The sequence below is a fragment of the Danio rerio genome, chromosome 10 (assembly GCF_049306965.1).
Source record: "Danio rerio strain Tuebingen ecotype United States chromosome 10, GRCz12tu, whole genome shotgun sequence".
Taxonomy (NCBI): Eukaryota; Metazoa; Chordata; class Actinopteri; order Cypriniformes; family Danionidae; genus Danio; species Danio rerio.
Genome location: NC_133185.1, coordinates 31,469,699 through 31,492,821, shown reverse-complemented (window position 1 = coordinate 31,492,821; position 23,123 = coordinate 31,469,699). Strand labels below are relative to the sequence as shown.

The window sequence follows — 23,123 nt, the reverse complement described above, 5'->3', positions numbered from 1 at the left end:
CAAATGACCTCAAGCAGATCACTGCATTGAATAATTATCATTATTTTTATTTACAATAATATTTATTAATAGTACTTTTCCCAGGATTTTTTAATGCACCATACCGATTCAAAAGTCAGTATCTTTAGTTTCTGGTAAATTAATTATACATATTCTCACAATTTTTTTTTTTTTAGCAAGGATGCTTTAAAATGATCAAACATGACAATAAAAATATCTATAATGTCACTACAGATTCTAATTACATTTCAGAAAAATGCGAGTCTACATTTCTTATTCATCAAAAAAGCTACTCGGCTGTTTTCATAATAATAATAATAATAGATTATTTTAAAGCTGCAAATCAACATATAAGAATGATTTCAAATGCTCATTAATTCTGCATTCTAATGTATAGTAAAAAATTTAATTGCAATTCACTTTGATCATATTCATGTTGGACTTAACCTGGCTATATAGACATGCAATATAATAATATTATATAAACAAAATATCTCATACCTGATAAGAATAACCTCGCCAAAATTAGCAAACTTGTCCAAAAGATCGTCAATTAAAGCATCATCAAAGTAGTCATCGGGACCAGAAGAGCAGAGAGAGACTAGGATGGTGCCATCGGGAGGACCCTGCAGGGCGATCACTTCCTTATACACCTGATGACGAGCCTCGGGATCCACCTCAAGTATGTCCACATCTATGATGGCCACCACAGGTCTGTAAGAGATCAATGTTAATGCCACTACAACAGCAGTTCCTAATCCTAAAGTACATGAGGCGCACACGAACAAAACATACAAGCTTTTATTATGGTCAGCAATGCGGTTGACAGACTCCTGCAGTACCTCTAAGGTCCACTGGAAGGCACTAACTATAATCAATACTTCGTTTTTAGATACTAGTATATTTTGCAAAAGGAAAATTATTTTTATTAGAGACTATCATTTACTTATTAGCAGTGATGTAAAGTACTCAAGTAAATGGACTTCGTTATTTTACATAAGTATGCTTTTGGCTACTTTGTACTTGTACTGATTATTAAAAATTTAAGCAACTTTTACTCTCTACTTGACTACATTTTTGATTGAATATATGTACTCTTTACTCCACTACATTTGAACGGACCCTTACCATTACTCATTACATTGTGATTGTGCGCACCAAGTTGACATCTTTATCTACCATGGCTAATTTGTTGGGCGGACGAGGCAATATTGCCATCTGCAGGGTGCTAAAGGTAGTGTATGCTATTTATGAGCTAAATCACGTGAACATGAATTAGCAGCTTGCCTAATGCCAGGTGTTTAATTAGCGACATGGCTGCAGCCAGTGATGAAGCCGAAGCCGGCACATCAAGCAGTGCTAGCACTGATGACCATCCATGGCCTTAACTGAAAGAAATGTTTTTATTTGCAGATATACAGAATGGCTCTTACAGCATGCAGTGTCTACTTTGTTTGCCACGAACCAAGAAAATAAGTGCTTTTTAAGATTTACAATGGGATTGTAAGCATAATGTTATCAAAAGTTAATGCAGTTACTAATATGGCAAAAACCACTGCGACATGACATGACTATATTTTAGCTTAATTTTTTGTGTGCAACGTAAATAAATGTATCACTGAAATTTTACATTTGGCATCAGGTCCATTCAGCTGTGAGTTTGTGACATATTTTTTATTGAATTTATATGTAGTTTACTAAGTTGAAAAATAACACTGATCCTCTTTGTTTAACTTTAATACACAGAAAACAATAATCAATCAATAATCAATTGAGAAACTACTTAAAATAAAAATATTGATGTTCGAGCATACATTTTGTATGAGTAAAGTACTAAAGTCCTTTTATAATCGGATACTTTACTACTTTTACTCAAGTCTTATTGGAATTAGTGACTTGTAACTTGTAATGGAGTAATGTTTTCAGTAAAGTATCTGTACTTTTACTCAAGTATGGTTTTCAGGTACTCTTTATACCTCTGCTTATTAGATAATAGTACTTATTAAATAGACACTGCTAATTATTCACAATATACTAGTACTTATTATTTAAATACTAATATTTATTCATTACATTAGTACTTATTATATACTTACTAGTACATTTTTAACACACTAAAATGTATCCGTTAGATATCAGTACTTATTTGTTAGATACTAATACTTATTCATTATATACTAGTATTCATTTGATTAACGATTAATAATTATGCTATTACTACTAGAATAAAGGGATAGTTCACCCAAAAATTTAAATCCTACCATAATTTACTCATCCTCCATTTTTAATAATTTTACCTAAAAATTACTTTCTTTCCTTTTTTGAACACAAAAAAGGATATTTTGAAAAACGGTAGTAGCTCGTACCCATTGACTTCCAGTATAGTATTTCATTTCAATACTATGGAAGTTTATAGTTGCCAGCAATCTGAACTGATGAGGTAGTTTAAAGTTTTGGGTTAACGAAACACTAGTATCTAAAGGCTTCACTGAACTTATTTCTTCAGCAAGCTACTTTTTAAAAACCTGAAGTGGCAGAGAGCCACATGTCTTGGTCACTAAATCGTTCAAACTGATTATATAGAACTGTAGTTGTGAACTTTTTCAAGCTTGGGTTGTCAGGTTTTCAGTTATGTAGTAGTCTTGGTAATATCACATTAGCAAAGGTGTATGTTTACTTGTTCCAATGTAGGCTAAATATAGAAAATCCTACAGAAAAGAATGAGGAAGCAAAATGTGACTGTACAAAGTTTATTCTACTATATTTCAAGAAATACATTCTTTTTAGTCTGCATTAACATATGCAAAGATAAGCATGCAATAAGATTATACAGTGTATACATACGATGTGTTGGAGACCTGATCTAAAGAAATAATATAGTATCATGCAAATACATACTAGTATTGTTTATAGCTTAGATGTTAAAGCAGCTTTCCACAGTAAACATGAAAGTTGTGGCTTCAGTCTCTCACCTGTGATCAGAGGTTTTCAGCTCAGCTCTGCCGTAATACTTGAGGTCTCCAGGGCTCCATGGATACTGTTCTTCCTCATTCACTGGAGCTCCTACTACATTCAACTCCAACTCCTCCGCTGTAACACACACACACGCACGCACGCACACAATAAGTGACCATTTATTCTTCAGTGTAGGGTATAAAAATTGAATTAAGTGTATAATGCAAAAAAAATAGGCAAAAAGAAAATGAAAATGTTCGAGGAATAAATGAAAATATGTTCTGTACACCTAAAATTTGTGGTCACACTTTACAATAAGGTTTCATTAGTTAAATAAGGGATAATGTACATATATAACTGCTGATTCGACATTATCCATCTTATTACACTGCTTAGCCAAAAAAAAAATACTGTTAGCCACAAAACTAGCCGAGCTGTAATAATTTACTACTTCTAAAATTAATTATTTTAATACTATAGGGATAGTTTACCCATAAATGAAAAGTTCCAGTTTTTCATAGGAGAACTTTCCCTTTAGGTGGTTGTCTAAGCAGTTCAGTATTCAGCAGTATTCAGGAAGGGGAGGGTGAACAAAAAACAAAACTGAATTTAGGAAAATAAAAAACTGAATTGTAAAAAAAAAAAAAAGCCCTATCAGTGTAAGACCATTTAGGGGTTGGTCACACAAAATGCGATCCAAGCAATTCTTTCCTATAGTTATTCAATGTAAACATGCTTGACAGATAGGTTTGACCATTACGCTTGCATCTTTTGAAGCTCTGCACACGTGAGCCCTGCCTTTTTTAGATGTAGTGTCAAGTTAAAAGAACTTCAACTTTTTACAAGCAGCACAGCTCATCACTGTCAGTTCCACAGCAGTGGACCAATCAAAAGAGCTCAGAGGCGGGGCAAGCGTTGCAAATTTCTGTTTACAGGCCCTCTGTGTCCAGATACCCTCATGCGTTATACTGTACTTTTTCAAATCATTTAACAACTGAACTCTTGTTTTCAGAAGCATTTGAAATTTGGTTGGAAATGAATATAATACTTACCAGTTTTATCAAAGTTCCACTTTCTTCTTTTCCACAGCACACGGTCGGTCCAGGCCGGTGTGCGGCACTTCTCACTAGTGTCGTAATCCTCAGAAAAAAGGTCGTATTTATAAGTGGGCGCAAAATCCAGCTTTCCTTCAATAAAGCCTCTGAAGACCTAGAGTACAATAGAGAAGTTATTTAGGATAGCGAGGGGAAATAAAAACACTACTTCCAGCGATATTGCTGCATTTTTGATATACAGTATTTATATGGTTTGATATACGGTACCTGTCCTGCATTCTTCTGCTCCACCAGTTGATCTCCACCAATAAGTGCATCCCAGTTCTGCTGTCTGATCAGCTCCTTCACCTCTTCATTGGGAATATTGATTCGGTAGTTGAAGTCTCCACACCAGAATACATAATCATGAGAGTACAGAAGACGACCCTGCAAAAATAAATAAATAATAATAATGAGGTTTAATAATAATAAAAAATTGGTGATTACAATTGTTGTAATTATATTTTTTAAACTAGCAATTATTAAGAATATTCCATTCATTCATTCACTTTCTTTTCAGCTTAGTCCCTTTATTAATCGGCAGTCACCACAGCAGAATGAACCGCCAACTTATTAAGCATAGGTTTTACGCAGCATATGCCCTACCAGCCGTAACCTAACCGTCGGAACCACCCATACACTCTTATTCACACTCATACACTGTGGCCAATTTAGCTTATTCAGTTCACCATGTCTTTGTACTTTGGGGGAAACCGGACCACCCGGAGAAAACCCACGTGAACATGGGGAGAACTCCACCAACCAGCGACCTTGCCATCGTGCTAACCACTGCGCCACCATGATGCTCAAGTATATTACATGTTTATCATTAATATTTCAATGTTCATAAAAAATAACATTATCTTTTAATGATCCATTTATTAAAATTTGATTGTTTAAAATAATATTTGTTTAGTGCGTATATTATATATTAACCAATAAATCTCAATACAATATTACATTTAATATATAAAAATACATATGACGTATTATGATGCAAGGTAATGATAAAGTATTATGATTAATTATAAATAATATATTTGGTTTTAATTATTGTACTTTTTTATTATTTGCATTACGTAAAAATAAATATAATGTATTTTACACATTATTATTTATTATTATTATTTATTAATTATTATTTAAACTATTTCACCACCACCAAGAATAAATATAACTATTATTATTATTATTATTATTACTAAATATTCTATATTTTTTAACATAAATGCATAATAAATACGACTTTTCAATTATTTATATTATTAATAATATAACTAATAAACATAAATGGTGTATCAATTATTTACATTTTTTAACAATAAATAATATATTTGGCACATTATTAATATGTATTATGTAGCTAAACAGTTGTTTACTCTGATGATAATGAAAAAAACTAATATTAAAATGATATTTTAGCATTATTAATATGTAACTAAACGATTTTTATTTAAAAAATCATTATATTTATTTTATTCTTTATTGTACTTGCTTTTTACATTGCAAATAATATATAACATACATTACATATTAATATTTACATTATTATTCAACCAATGTAATCCTTATAATAATAATAATGCATAATTTCTGTGGTTATTATTAGGTAAGTTATATTATTATGTACATTTAGTTTTAAAGATTGTGTTAAGGTTTTATTCAGTGTTGTTTGTTACATTTTATTTGTATTTATTAAATCAATAATTTATACAAGGAAAAAAAAACAATAAAATAAAATAATAATAATACAACAATAAATATATGAGGAATATAACATCATGTTATTACAAAAAGGAAGTGTTCGAGAACGAATAGCAGTAATGCATGTTTCACATCATAAATAATTACCATGGGGAAGGACAGTTTGCGTGCGATCTCATTATAGTCGTCGTTCCTCTCTTTGACTTGTGATTGACCGGCAGCAAAGTGCGAACACACGAAGCAGATGCTGGTAGTGTGGAAGAGCATACGAATAGCCACGCCTCCCTTATTACCAGTGGCTCCGCCCATTCCAGTCTTCACTGTGTCTACAGCAACATCCCTGATTGAGCAAAACAACTAATAATATGAGAACACAGAAAACTGGAAAACGTTTAGAGATGCTTTATTAACCATCAAAACCATTTTACCTGATAAAGGGTGCGTGCTGAGGGCGAATGAAGACGAAAAGACACACACCGACCAGCTGTTCTGAGGCCAGCAGGACATATCGTTGATCTCGGGAGATGTTCTTCTGCAGCTCTGCGGCCCACAGCTTTTGGTTTGTGGTGCTGTCAGAGAGAAAAGAGAAGGCAAAATTTTCTCAGAGGATATTAAATATTACAAATGAATATATAAATGAATTTATATTCATTTATATGAATTTATATTTATTTATATGAATTTATATTTATTTATATGATGTTTTATTCCTCATATTTATTGTTGTATTATTATTATTTTATTTTATTGATTTTTTTTGTATAAATTATTGATTTAATAAATACAAATAAAATGTAACAAACAACACTGAATAAAACCTCAGACCACAGAAATTATGCATTATTATTATTATTAGGATTACATTGTTTAAATAATAATCTAAATATTAATATGTAATTTATGTTATATATTATTTGCAATGTAAAAAGCAAGTATATAGCAAGTATATAGCACGTATATATATATATATATATATATATATATATATATATATATATATATATATATATATATATATATATATATATATATAGTGTATAGTGGTGGAAAAGCGCTTTTAAATGAAACAACCAGTAAACTTTAAAATCTTTTCAGTTCTTACCTTGCGCTGACTATATTACCAGCATTCAGCTCCACCATTTCCTCAAAACCAATAGCAAAGATGTCCACAGGGTTATTTTTCACATCTGCATGACAAAAGAAGACCTATTAGACTACAACATATGCAGCCGCTGTCCATGAGTCACCCAATGGCTACCTCAAATCTCTTAAAAGCACGATTTGTATTGACTTTTCATGAACACATACCCTGGAATTCTGGGTGTCCAGCTTTCTTAGGAGCATCCAGAAGCCAGTCATTGAGCGTATGGTTACGAAACGCAATGCTGCGAAACTGTTTGCCTCCATTTACGTTCCACGTTCCCACACACACTCGGATCTTCTTGGGCCGAGTGTATTTGAAGTGGTTCTGACACATGCCTAGAAGCACCCTGGGAGAGGCTAAAAACAATACGATATCTAATCAATAACTAAAAACAAATTAATACATTTACATGCATTACAACACAATGACAACACAGAAAATTCAGTTAATTAAAATAACCAGTCCCGGTTTACATGCAAACCAATAACCCAGCATTGAAAGTAAGCCATGTTTAGAAGAATTTTTTTAAGAAATCAGGGCTGAGTTTCTCGATAATGATGTATTTCGTTCTCTACTAGCAAGGCTACGAATACCCGACGCAATTCTACATGTGTTTCCTAAAATTGCACATAGCATAAATGTGCGAGAATACATTATACGTGCTACTTAGCATTTTACGGCAGCAGTGTGGGTCCTAACGTCCCAGTGAAGTGAAGGGGACACTATACTGCTCAGTGGGCGCAGTCTTTCGGTTGAGACGTTAAACCGAGGTCCTGACTCTCTGTGATCATTAAAAATCCCAGGATGTCCTTCGAAAAAGAATAGGGGTTTAACCCCGGCATCCTGGCCAAATTTGCCCACTAGACTCTGTCTATCCTGACCTCCTAACTATTCCCATATCATAATTGGCTTCATCACTCTGTCTCTTCTCCACCAATCAGCTGGTGTGTGGTGTGCAGTCTGGCACAATATGGCTGCAGTCGCATCATCCAGGTGGATGCTGAACACTAGTGGTGGATGAGGAACACCAACATCAATTTACACCAATGCGCAAAGCTATTTGAGTGTCCAGAAATGCGCTATATAAAATGTAAGGAATTACTGTTATTATTATTATTACAACGACGACAACTTTACATAAGTTTGTTTTAACTTAACATACATATAAAAACAGAACATTTAAAAATATAAATGGCCAAAACAGTTTTTTGTAATCACCAGCAAGTCAATAACAGATTTTTTAGAGTGTATCCCTATTTTTCCCAGTATTTGAAGCATATTTTATACATTACTTATTTTATTTTTAGTTTTAATTGTTGTTGTTGTCCAGTTTTGCACGTTATTTATTTCAATAATTTATTTATTTACTTATTTTATTTATTTATTTCAATTAGTTTTTAATTATTTTATTTAGAAATTCATTTAAAGAGAGCAGTAAACTGTACAATAAAGTACAATCAAAGCCTTTGATAATAATTACAAGGCACTTAAATATAGCTAAATGTGAAATCTACAGTCCTCTTAAGATGCACAAAGGGTTTCAATGATTATTACAGGGCATTGGTAGTAGATCAACTTAACTTAGGATGCTTTTGGTTAACAGACTGTAACATTAAGATTAGTATTGCGATCAATTTTACGTTTAACATGGAATTAGGATGCTTTTACGATGCTCAGCCCAGTTTTTTACCTGATAGTGATGAGAAAATAATCATTTGTTATTCTAACTCTGAATGTTTAATTTAGGTTGACCATAATGTTAAACAAACTGTCATATTATCATAAAATAAATGTCATTAAAAACTGAAGAAATTTTGGCAATGTTAATGTAAAACTTACAACTAATATAGTCTATTATTATCATTTTTCTCATATATTATGCACTATTTTAATTGTACCACTTCTAATCATACTGCATAAGACTGGAATTGCAGACTAAGAATGCTTGCATATATATTCCCACAGAAAAGACACACTTTATTATATATGAAAGTTGGTTAATGCATTAACTTTCATAAAATCATTGTGACCGGCAAAAATCTAGTTTTGATTATCGGTTTATACCTTATTACTTTACTCTGACAAAGGAAAACGGGTTAACATGAATACATGACTACTGTATTGTCAGCTTACGAAGCGTTATCGGGTTAAGAATGTACATGTAAACTCAATCAATAATTTCATATCCTCTGAAATAATATCTATTCTAGAACATATTTAATGAAGATGACATAAATCAAACCACTATGAGAGACAACAAAAAGACAGATTTTTGTCCTTGAAAGTTGGATAGAAATATACAAAACAAGACAACACACCATAGTAAAAGGCTACACGAAGTACAAACACACAGCACAGAGTCAGCAGCGCCAAAATAAACACTGATTTTATGAAACAGGGAACCATAAACAGTTATGGATTTATGGTCGGTTTGTGTATACTATACCTGACTGTAAAATTGGCTCAGAGACTAACGTTGCAAGCATTGAAGAGAAAAGAAAGGGAGAGAGAGAGAGGTTAACAGTTAGCCGTTAGACAGATAACAGCATTAGCCCTCTGGTTCAGAGCTAATCTCACACCCAAAGCAGCCGGGAGCCGCAGATTAGCACGCTAGCATTAGGAAACTCATTCAAATCCATATCCACATGTTGAAATCAGTCCACTACAGCAGACTGATCCCATAAACCGTGACCACAAACACAGAAACCAAAGAAACTTTACCTGAAACAGTGAAGTGGAAACGCATTTGCTACGAATTTTAAACGTTTTAATACATTGTACATATTCATATATAACGACATAGTACTACATTACGCTCTCTCAATAGACCATTTCAATCTGGTGATGTCATTGGCCCATGAACATTTCCTGCTTGCTATCAAACTATTCCATAGCTGTAACAAGAAGCAATTCAATCATAGCTTCATGTTAAAGCAGCTGTTATGATATTATTTATCAATATGTGGCTCTTTCTGGATTCGCTGAAGCTATAGAAATTAAAAATGTAAAACAGGAAATACATTGGGACCATTGTTTTTGTTTACATCTCTCAAAATGGTGTATATAGCACACATTATATGATACCCTAGATATTTAAAGGTTAAATTATTTAATGTATGTCTTTGCCATGATGACAGTAAATATTTTACTACATACTGTTCAAGATACAAGCATTCAGCTGAAAGTCTTATTTAAAGGCTTGACTAGGTTAATAGGGCAAGTTAAGGGTAATTAGGCATGTCATTGTATAACAGTGATTTGTTCTGTAGAAAATGTAAAAAAAAAATATTGCTTAAGGGGGCTAATAATATTATCCTTAAAATGTTTTTCAAAAAAATTAACAAACTGCTTTTATTCTAGCAGAAATAAAACAATTAGGACTTTCTCCAGCAGAAAAAATATTACAGGAAATACTGTGAAGAATTCCTTGCTCTGTTAAACAACATCATTTTGGGAAATAAAAAATAAATAAAAATCACAGGATGGTTAAAAATTTTGACTTCAACTGTATATATATATATATATATATATATATATATATATATATATATATATATATATATATATATATATATATATATATATATAATGTAAAGTGTGAGTATGTGTGTGTATAGCGAGAGAGAGTAATGTAGTGCTACATTGTTACATATAATTATACAATATATTCTTTTATCATTATTATTTACTTTTTATTTTCAGCTTATACTAATTTTACCTTTTGCGTTTGTGTAATTCTGGTAATATGGAGTGTAGGGCTGGGCGGTATGACAAAAATCTGATTTCACAGTATGAGAAGTTTTTCACATTAACAATACCTTTAACGATATTTTTTATTTTATTTTTTTTACAAATGAAGTTATTCCAGAAAACATATATATATTTTTTTTATAAATTTATGTAATAAATAATTATTTATGTAATAATGTAATAAATAAGCTTGAATATTCAAGAAAAGAAAAGCGCGAGATCTTATTTAATTATTCATTCATTTATTTTATTTTCAGCTAGGTCCCTTTATTAATCTGGGGTCACCACAGTGGAATGAACCGCCAACTTATCCAGAATATGTTTCTGTATGTATAACAGCTTTTCACAGATATAAAACAAATCCCAAGTAAAAGGAAAATAAAACAGAAAAAAAGAAAATATAAATAAGAAAACACTTTAAAGAAATATGAAACAATTTGTCCCTTCAAACAATAACAGATCTTGTATGAATATTGAAACTAAGTGATCACTTTCTTGTTGAAAATATTGACAATTATTTAAAGCAAAAATGGCCATACCCACTTATTTTCATTTCACGGCCTACATGGCATAAAAATTATTTTACGGTACACATTTTATTCTGCGTTAACGATAGATACCGTCATACCGCTCAGCCCTAATGGAGTGTGTTGTTGTAAATTGTACCATAAAGGCTGCTTGTCGTGAGAAGTGCTCGTGCTTTATCTGCCAGGTCACTGTTAAGGGTGCTGCCCAGTCTCAGGATGTCAATGGCTTCCTGTTTAGAGCTGTCAAAAAAGTTGTTCTGGATGGTTCTGGTGACCGAGCGAGCTCCATCTTTTAGCTTTCCGCCCTGCGAGAAAACAAAAACAAAACCAAACAAAATAGTTAATATAAAAGAGTTAAGGACTGAAACGTTGAAAGTTGAAAACAAGAAAATAAAAAACAACTACACTCATGCACATGTATTCAAAGGAATAATGAATACCTACATTTCTTTGTACCACCAATTTTTTAAAATCTAACTAGTAATGGTGTGCAATATTTACTGTCTATGATAATATAATGTAATTGTGAGCTAGCACTAAGGATTAAACATTTTTGAGAGCTTTTACTGCATGACGAAGCCTGTTAGAATGAAGTTAAAATGTTTAATTTTGAGATTTAACTCAAGTTATAAAAGCAACAATCTATGTTTTTTTATGATTAATATTCCATAACCAAGACTTTAATTCCAAATTTGCTATTAGTATCACTTTTGAGTGAGTTACATTTTACACACAATATTGTATTTTATTTTGGGTTTCGTCAAAGAGATTAGTTCTAAAACAGCAGAAGCAAAACATTAATACATCTCAGAGCAACACAGCAGTGTTTCTTTCATGAAATAATCTGTTTTTGAGCGAATCTAGTGAGTTAGGCCCAATTCTACCCCTTAGCCCTTCCCCTTACTTAAGAGAATTGGGACAACCCTAGTCCTTCATGTGAACATGCAAAACGAGGGGTAGGCGTGTCCCAATTCTCTTTGACTTGAAGGCATAAGGCTAAGGGGAAGGGCTAGATACTCCTTCAAACATAGATTGTTCAGGACCACACTTTGTAGAAAATTTCTTAGAATATACCAGCCACAACGGCAAAATGGCTACACATGGAAGTCAGGAGATGCACAAATTTGTATTTTTTGTCATTATTACAAATTTTTACAACAAACAAGCACCTGTTTTAATATATTCATAACCGTGTTCGTGTTTTACCGTCATGTTTAAAAAAATTTTTAAAAAAATAAAATAAAAACTGATAAATTTCACTATCCAGAACTCATAATAACTCCTTCAGCATATTGCAATTCCACAACATATTTTCACTCTATGACACTCAAATACCCTGTCAGAAAAGTCTATTGGCAGTGAATCAGCTTAGTGTCTGGCATAATGTTCATGTTGTTTTCGTGTTTTCACTAAGATGAATATGGCCACGGTGTAAATGCGCAGTATAGTTTTGAGCTTGTTGCCACATTATATTGTTAAATAACATGATATATGCTTTCAGGGATTTCCTGAAGATAAATTCCCAAGAATAACGCAAGGCAATCATCTGATCTCATATAAAGCAAAAGATTGCGATGACATATGATGACATGTGCAGGTGTTGTAGTGGTGTCCCATTTCTTAAGGGTAAATTTTGAAGCCCTTCCCCTTCACACTCCGTTTCAAGGGCCAAGGGGAAGGAAAAGTGGTAGGGGTACAAAAACAGAATTGGGACGTAATGATTGATTAATCCATTCATATAACAGTCAATCACTTACTTTCAAAATGAATCATGCGCTTTGAACGAATCAGTTGAACTTTGAACACTTGAATCACTTGAAATTTTAGGGTCATATTTATTTATCCATAACAGGACAAAACCAGCCAAAGCACGGTCACAAAAACAGTCAGCAAAATATCAGTTAATTATCATAAGCCTTATAAGCTGATCAAGACTTTTTATTCATCAAAAATCGCACACCCTGTAAGTCAGGGGACATTTAAGCAACAAGAAACTCAAATTAATTTGTGTTTTGCCTGTTTTTTTACAAAACAATGATGATTTTGAAAATGAAAACATATAAATCTGAAAGCAGGTTACAAAGTGGAAGTTTTGTTTGCTAACAATCAATCAAAAAAGTGTAGATTTACTTCACATTAGGACTAGGTGACAATGCTAAATACTGGTCTGGCATACGTAATACGGTGTTTTTGGTCATTTTCGCTTACGTGGATTGTTTTGAAAACTTTGTTATGTAAATTTATTCATTCATTTCTTAATCTGGGTCGCCACAGCAGAATGAACCGTCAACTTATCCAGCATGTGTTCTACACAGCGGATGTCCTACCAGCTGCAACCCATCACCGGGAAACACCCATAAACGTTCATTCACACACATACAGTACTGACATTTTAGCTTTGTTATGCAAGTATTTTACCTTTTTTATTAAATGCAATGGTAAAATTTTTCATTTATGGCTACATCATGATCGTGTAAACATAGCCTAAGATGAATCCTAAGGTCTGAGGCCTAACTGGGAGAGGTTTACAGGCGTTTATAGCCACTTATAAAAGAGGCCAAATTAAACTTGACAGCACTCCCAGCTGCAGTAATCTCTCTCTACTAGCACAGACAGGATAAATAAAGCATTACAACTCACTCAAATAGAAACAACAAGCTACTGTCAACTTACCACAAAGGTAGAGGAAGAGCCATAGGAATGCAAAGAGAAACATCATACACATGAGTGAGACAGTCATAAACTCAAAAGCAAAAAAACGCCCATTTTCACTTCTCCGTTGAGAGAGAATTCAGCGTATTGTTTTACTTGAGATTCACAGGACAACACGTACCTTAGCCTTGCCATCTAAAGCACCAGTGCCTGCGTAGATCTTGCTGATGGAGTCTCCATTGGTGGACCACATGGAGCGGAAAACCTCCTGAAAACGAGCCACCAGCTGAGGTTTCTCTGTCAAACCCATGGCTTCCAGCTGTTTGGGAAGCATCTAAACAACAGAGACGTATTACAAGAATGAATGCAGCCCTAAAAGTTTTTAGGAACAAGTAAAGCCCTAGTCAGGTCACACAATTTCGCCACGATTTCCTTGACGTAGGGTGTCGTGGGGATTCATAAACGACAAATGGGCATTGTGACACAAGATTCAATCGTTTCTTCTCGTGTAATGTGGCATAGTTCATGACAACCAATACCCTGCCTGCAATGCCTCATGAAACCAACGCAGCATGTTTAATTCTTTTTCTCATTCCTTAATCTCAGCATGTGCTGCCGTTAATGTAACAGTCAGGTAATCAAAAAATAGGCTGCATATTTATTTATGGGTGGGTCACAGGTGGATAATATTAATCATTGGTTATGCAAACTTCCAACTATTTTTCAAAATTATTAAGGTGTTTAAAGCAATTTTAACTGACAGTCTGGCACAAATATGCAGACATCTCCATTCTCACAAGGAGTTTCTGAGTTTTCTCATCCTTCCAACGGAGTTTGTTCTTCCTAGGTAATCTGGGAACATGTTCAGTGCTGTGAATACATTGCAAAAGCATTGGAGCATCTGATTTTCCTTGCTGCTGATGTGATTTCATTTTCTGTCTCACTCGCAGCATGTTTAGACAAGAGGCTAATAATTAGCAACATTGGCAGGAAAATATATATTCAAATTTCAAAGAAATTATCTTAATATAAAAAGGAATGATACATTTGATCCTATCAAGATCATAAAGAATGCCTTTAAATAATGTAGCTTAGTTGTCAGCAAGCATCAATGTTTACTGAGATTGATTTAAGATAAAAAAAAATTGAGATAATAAATATTGTTATAGCAACACTTATTAAAGCTTTAAATAACGCTCATCGTAGACATCACTGGATGACTGATCGTGAAGGAATGTGTAGTCTGGGACATTTGTTATCCATGAAAAGTCAAGATTTTACCGAGACAAAAATCGCATAATCTGACATAAAGATTTTCGTAACCGGCAATAAAAATCGTGTGATCTGACCAGGGCTTAAACCAATGCATATCACAAACGCACCTCAAGTGCAATAAAGGCCTGGACGCTGTTTGTTCGGTCCAAGCAGTCCAGACAGTTGGAACGGATGGTTCCGCTTTGACATCTGTGGTAAAAAAAAAAAAAAAAAAAAAGTGGTAGAAATGTAATCAGCTAGTTTTGGCTATTTTTGATCATCAGCATTAGCCAACTATTTCATAGTGTTTTATAAATAAGTTGTTAAATTAAAAATGTTATTTCAGTAATATTACACAATAGTAGTCCATTTGTTAACAACAAAAAATACAAAAATTAACGGATTTGTAAATTAAACTAACAATTAAAACATCTTTTAAGGTATTTATTAAGCTTGCTGAATGTTCATGTTAGAAATACATTATTAAAGTAAACATTTTAGTTAAAAAAAACCTGAGCTAAAATGAACTAACAATGAACAATTATATTTATATTAACAAAGATTATTAAATACAAACGTACTGCTCATTGCTGCAAATATACTAGCGATATATTTAATGCATAGTTCATGTATTATCTAATGCTAACCAATAAAACCTTGCTGTAAATTTAATTAATTTACGGATTTTGTACAATTTGCAACAAATTATCCATTACATTCACAATTTTTTGTTAAAAATATTCACTTTATTTTAAGTTAATGTTTCAACAATTTAAAACATTTACACTTTCACTATTACACTTTTCACAACTAAAATTATTTCTATTTTAAAACACTTATAACTTTTTATTAAAGATATTTTCATCATGTAAACAAGTTATTAATTAATAGATTATTAATGTATTAATCACAAAACATGTAAATAAATACATTTAAAAAAAATTATTGTGTTTTATTTGTTGTTTATTTAAATTATTTGATTAATCCACATTTTAGTCTATACATTGTATTATATCACACATATTGTCACATCACATATTACATTATATCACACACAATATTTGACCATATCACAGTAAAATTGTACCGATGTCCCTTGAAAAACTAGGATTCTTTAATAAAATACTTTACATGTAACATCCATTACATATGTACATTCAAGGAAAATGACTAGTTATCAAATAGGCCCACCTTTGAATGCCGGTTTCCCCTGAGTAGTAGAAGAAATCACAATCCTCCACAAACTTGCTGATCTGAGGTTTCAGCACAGTCTGAAGCTTCTCAGTCTTCCCTCCTTTAACCATCTGATGATAGTCAAAGTTCAACATTTTCACAGCGTTGGAATGCTCTGAAGCTTTGAGGTGACTCTGTGGGCGAAAACAAAACACGGTAAAGGAAGCGGAATGACTGCTTTATGCTCTGGTCACACTTTAAGCACCGACTAATCCACTGTAGCCCGACTAGTATGTAAAATAAATAAAACAACAATCACCTGGAATGCTTTGCTGAGCATGTGTTCACCCTCCTTCATTCCCAGAAGATTGATGATCAACTGTTTGCCATACAGCCTTTTCAGAGCACTGAAATGTCTGCACAGGAAATGTCAAAGAGGGTTAATAATAGCAACCCAGCCACATGAAAACACAAGTATGTGACAAAATATTTGCAAATATTATATTACATTGTTTCCTGCATAGTTCACCACATTTTCAGAGAGTGGTGCAAATAAAAAAAGCTTTTAGATTTCTCAGAAATAGATAAAGATTACTGTGGAAACGTTTTATTGCAATGATTTATTCACATGAATCCAACAAGTGACACTCAAAGCTCAACACACTAATAACACTAAACCTGTATACATAATCACCAAAACTAAACCTAACAGTGTTCAAAAATTATGATTAAAACACTTTTATTCTGCACACTTGCACATTACATATATACTGAGCTATTGTGCACGTTAACTGAAAACCTAATTGACTAACCTAATTCCTACCCAAACCAAATAGCTGAATTAAACGTATTTTCATGTATAATGCAGAGTTTGGCAACATCTAAAGGAATAAATGAAAAGTAGTTCTGTAAATCTAATCATGCTGCATTATGTGTATGTGAATAATATTAAACTGCACGAAAACTATTTAAATATGAAGTTTAAATGTTCTGCGAGTATGAATGGTTGTCATTTTTGACAACATTTTTGTAAAACTTTAATTGTATAAGCTGTAAATTAGTTGAATTACTTTCATGACCTTAATTAACTGTTAAATGGAATAAGCGTTTTTATTACAAAAATTTCAATTAAACATTAAAACAGTGTTCAGAAAAATGAAAACAGAAAAACATGAATACAAACAATCAATCATTATAAAAATTAAATGAAATTTAAATGAAAAAGTTAACAGATCCTAACATAAAATGCTTTATGTATTTTTATGTGATGCAATTATTAAAATATGTTACAAATCATGATCTATAGAAAAATATTAAGGTGTCAATATAATATAACAGTGCACAAAATACAAAATTAATTGATTCTATAATTGTATATTAATTACATTTTTACATTACATTTTTGGAGTTATAAAATGCGTACAAATTATTAATTGTTAGAGGCATGTTTTTCCAGTGAGTCTAGGTTTCTAAAAATAATCATTCCTAGAAAATCCACAAAAAAACAACACTTTAAAATAATAATCAATTAGTTAATGTAGTTACGAACATGAAGAAACTATTAGTAATACATTTATTAAGGAATTTATTTATGTTTGTTAATGTTATTTAAGAAAAATTAGCTCACGGTGCATGAACAAATGTTAACAAGCAACAAGCAAAGTTAACAATGCTAACTTTGAATTTTAATAATGCATTAGTTAATGTTGAACTAGGATTGATAACTGTTTTACAAGATTATTCATACTTAATGTTAGTAAATACATTAACTAAATACACCATTATTTTAAAGTGTTACTGAAAATCCATTTACTCACCCTCATATAATAATGGGTTTATTAAATTGCTGAATACAAAAATTCACAAACATTATGAGGAATGCTGGAAACTGGTAGTCATTGACATCCATAGTAAATAAACAAAAAATAGAAGTCAATGGGCCCTCATTCTTCAAATTATCTTATTTTTTGTTCAACAGAAGAAGAATTTCAAAAAGGATTGGAACAAAAGGAGGATGAATAAATGATGTCAGAATTTACATTTTTGGGTGAATTGTGCCTTTAAGACTCAGTCAAAACATTAATCCTTCTGAGATGGAATCAATAAGTAGCTTTAAAAAGATGACTTTAAAACAAAGAAAGCAGTGATGTGATCAATAGATGATTAAAGATGGAGGACGAGGAACGAAAGCCTTAGGACTGTGTTTTCTGCGTCTCCTTCCTCTCATCAGACCTGACTCAGCAGAAGCGTGACTCATGATAAAAAAAAGAAAATACCATGATGCTCAGCGTAAGCCACAGCTAAATCACAACAAATACCACTCACAACAAGTCAGGATTAGGTTTACTTTATGGTGATCTTATTATTTAAACAACCTAGTCATGTTTTAAAGGGAATATTATTGAGGAAGAGCACTGAGGGAGTATTTCTATAGTAACCTTTAAAAGGTCATGGGGGTTATCAGTTTGCTGCAATGTAGCAAATGCTTGAACAGGCTAACACAGACTCTTCTAGACTTGTCATTGGATCCAATGTAACCTTTGATAAATAATTGGTTTAGGTTTTTAAGTTGTTTTGATTTAAAGTACTTGCATGCATTGCAAAAATTTGTTTAAAAAAAAAAATGAATACATTTTCACAACAATTGTGCTATACAGTATGTAAAAGGATTATTTACTTTGATAATAAAATAATTTATAATATAAAAAAGCAGTTGCACACACCCAGCAAATCATAGTGTTCAGTAGAACATTATTTTTGCATTTCCGCACCCCAAAAAATTGTCAACTGGCTTTAGTTAAAAAAAAAAAAAAGGAAATAAAAACACAACAACACGCTACTGAACAGAGTGGAATAATGTAAACCATTCACTACTTGATTTAACAAAAAAATATGAATACAATTAAAAAACATATTAAAAAAACTCAGGTGAAGCAATATTTAGTTAATTTTTAATATTTTGTTTATTTTTTTTAACATTTGTTTCAGTTTCAACAGTTTAAACATTTTTATTTATGTACACACAACTAAATTAAATGGAATAAAATAAATCATTCACTACAGTATTTCACACAAAAGGTTTTTACAATTTTTTTTACAAATTATTATAAAAAATGTAATTATAAAAAAAAACCTGCAGTTTTTAAACATTTATTTTATTTAAACACCGGCAATTTAGTTTAGTAGAAATACCATTTTTAATTCCTAATAATTACTTCTATTTTTATATATTTAGTCTTTTAACATTTGCAACGTATAGCACATATTATTTTCGTCCCACTTTATATTAGATATCCATAGTCTGCATTTATAAAACAGCAATAAGTCCACTTAAAAAGTTTCACTTTTAAACTGCGCCTCAAGACCCCCTGCTGCACTTCATCCAGCTGTGCTGTCTATAAACGCCACCAACGAAACCCATCTGATCAGCCTCTGACAGACCCAATTACCCAGCGACTGTTTGAAAACACATGCTTAGGCACGACTGAACTTGCCCTTCCAAACTGTGCAACTCTGCACTAAAGCACAAACAGTGCATGATTATGAACTTACTTTTTAAACTTCAGTTAGCGTGTTCAGTTGCAATGTGAGCATAAACAACATCGACAAAGTTACATCGCTCATACGTTAATGCAACAGGAGATATTTTGCTCATTAACGCCTACAACTAATGCTTAGTAGAGACTAAAACAAACTTCTTGCTGAATTTAGAACATCACCAACATAAAAAATCCAACAAAATGTGCATAAACCCCACCCTGGCATCTCTATTTTAGGGCGTACTCACACTATGTACAGTTACCTTGAACCGGGCCAAAGCACGATTGTCCCCCCTCCCATCTCCCCCGATGGCCCGCACTCACATTACAGTACATTCGGGCCTGGGCACGATTACGTCATCGATGCTGCGCTGTTCAGTAAGCGCTTTCGCTCAGCACAGTGGAGATTTCTTCAGCTTTTTCATTTAAGTTGTTTGATATGCAGTGACAGGCAGTCAAATATTGCGCCGAACATATCAGCCACTTTTAACGCTCATAAGCAATCATAAAGTACTCGTGCTGCAGGAATTAGGAGGTGTCATGCAGTGAGGGGTCTGGGTCTTTAATAAACTGTGACAGTTTGCGTTCACTGTACAATAAGATTGATTAATAAATCCATATGAAACGGTCCCATCTCGCTTTTATTTTCGTGCTTAGGCGCGTTTTGCACTCACACACAAGCGTACTGCACCAAAGCCCAAGTGAACTGTGCTCAGGGCACCTGAGCTCGATTCAAAGCACTCACACTTCTCAAACAATCCGGTAAACAGGCCTGGGCACTGTTCAGAAAGCATAGTGTGAGTGGGCCCTTACACTCTAGACATTTGTAGACAAAGCTCAATAGGCAGTTAGCAAATCATAACACACTAGGGCCAATCAGGGTCCGCTGCGCATTTCTGAGGGAGGGTCTTCAAAAAACTAAAAAGTCTACAGATCCTATTAAAGGTACAGTTCACCCAAAAATGAAAACTCTGTCACATAATTTACTCATAAACAACTTGTTCCAAAACAGTTTAAGTTAATTTATTCTATTGAACACAAAATAAGATATTTTGAAGAATGTTAATATTATAAGATAAGATACAATAAGATACGATAAGATACGATAAGATACGTCAAGATACATCAAGATACATCAAGATACATCAAGATACATTAAGATACGTTAAGATGCGATACAATAAGACACGATAAGACACGTTAATATGCAATACGTTAAGACAGGATACGACACAACAGGATACAATACCATAACCATATCATACGATAAGATATGATAAGATGCGATACGTTAAGATGCGATACGTTAAGATATGATACGATACGATAAGATATGATACGTTAGGATACAGTAAGATAAGATACGATAAGATACATTAAGATGCGTAAAGATGCGATACGATAAGATATAATAAGATACGATAAGATACATCAAGATACGTTAAGATACGTTAAGATGCGAAACAATACGACTTGATAAGACACGTTAAGATGCGAAACGTTAAGACAGGATACGACACAACAGGATACGATACCATAACCATATCATACGATAAGATATGATAAGATAAGATACGATAAGATACGTTAAGATGCGATACGTTAAGATGCGATACGTTAAGATATGATACGATAAGATATGATACGTTAGGATACAGTAAGATAAGATACGATAAGATACATTAAGATGCGTAAAGATGCGATATGATAATATATAATAAGATACGATAAGATACATCAAGATGCGTAAAGATGCGATACGATAAGATATAATAAAATACGATAAGATAAGGTACGATAAGGTACTATACGATAATATACATTAAGATATGATACGTTAAGACACGATACGACATGAAAAGATACGTTAAGTTACATTAAGATGCGATACGTTACAATAAGATAAGATACAATACGATATGATATGATATGATAAGATATGAAAAGATAAGATGTGTTAGGATAAGATGAGATGCGAAGAAGAGTGTGAATACATGACGAGGACATTTTCATTTTTGAGTGAACTATACCTTAAAGGAAAAGAGAATCATAAGTAAATATTACAGTTAAAATACATAATTATTTTTTTTTTTAAAAAGCATAGACATGTTCCAGCGCACACCATGAACAGAATCAAGACCTATCAAAAATAGCTGACTTCACCACCCCTTTAAATAACAGCACTGACGGAAGCAAATGACGGCCGAGTCACTTTCATCATGCACTAATGTTTGAGCTTTAACCAGAGCAGCAGGACACCATCACGATCATAATCAGAGCGCAGCAGAATCGTAATTACCTTTCAAAAGCCGGCGCGTTGGCTTCAAAACCACGGGACAGCTTAACGCGGTGGGATCCAACCTTTGAGGAAAGACAAAAAAGCAAATAAAGAGAAAATGAGCCGTTTCATACTTGATGCAGATGAAATGAAGGTGGCAGAGGGAAGGAAGATGAGAAAGAAAATACACAGGCTTTGCCAGCCTGCTGAGTAGAGCTGCATTTGAGCAGAATAAGACAGTAGAGCCATAACGTATGATTTCAGAAACTCACTAATATCAAAAATACCGATTATGCTCGAAATCGCATCAATTACAAATTTATAAACTGGCTAAACAGTCATGATGCATGCTGTTGGAGTATCTAATGGAGTAACAACTACTAGCAGAAAGCTAATATCTATAATGGTTTTCTAATTATGTGACATTTGACCAAATGGTCTCACAGCCTTGCGTATAATGATTTATATTTAAACTTCCAGCCATCATAAAAAACAGAAGACTTTTTTCATCTAGGTTATGACTAACTTCTCATTTCCTGCAGTCTCGCTCAATGAAATGGTTACACCTTTGAACACAATTGGTTCCTCTTCCTTTCATATGAATGGTTCATAGCATTTTATTTAACAAGGGTGACACTGAAATAGCATTTATAGACTGTTCTTTAACATTTGCCTATTTTTTTGGTACAATTTATTTTACCAGTTTACGTTTTAAAATTTTAACCCAAGTGTATTTACCAGTGTTACCAAAAAGTACTTCAAAATGGTTCAAAATTAAAGGGATGGTTCACCTAAAAATTGAAATGTACTCACTATTTGCTCATCATCAAATTATTCCAAACATTGATGATATTCTTTATTATGTTGAACATTAAAAATGAAAACCTTTAACCACTTCTGTAGTAGAAAAACAAATAAAATGGAAGTCAATGGTTATAGGTTTCCAGCATTCTTCAAAGTATCTTCTTTTGTGTTGAACAAAAGAAAGTCAAGCAGGTTTGGAACAAATAAATTAGTAAGTAAATGATAACAATTTTAATTTTTTTGATGAAC

The 23,123-nt window shown here is 32.7% G+C and overlaps 1 protein-coding gene across 50 annotated transcripts in view; it reads right to left on the bottom strand.

Moving 5' to 3' along the window:
* Positions 1-23,123, bottom strand: part of synj1 (synaptojanin 1) — a 55,700-nt gene that overhangs the window by 24,557 nt on the left and 8,020 nt on the right. For 21 of the 50 annotated variants that reach the window (NM_001007030.2, XM_005155364.6, XM_009305309.5 and 18 more), the window contains 15 exon segments: positions 502-714; positions 2,973-3,090; positions 4,008-4,164; positions 4,278-4,436; positions 5,901-6,093; positions 6,182-6,322; positions 6,856-6,940; positions 7,062-7,253; positions 9,344-9,367; positions 11,314-11,479; positions 14,008-14,160; positions 15,209-15,290; positions 16,272-16,447; positions 16,573-16,669; positions 22,092-22,153. In NM_001007030.2, the coding sequence (NP_001007031.2) occupies positions 502-714; positions 2,973-3,090; positions 4,008-4,164; positions 4,278-4,436; positions 5,901-6,093; positions 6,182-6,322; positions 6,856-6,940; positions 7,062-7,253; positions 9,344-9,367; positions 11,314-11,479; positions 14,008-14,160; positions 15,209-15,290; positions 16,272-16,447; positions 16,573-16,669; positions 22,092-22,153 (2,018 nt within the window). 50 annotated transcript variants of the gene reach the window in all.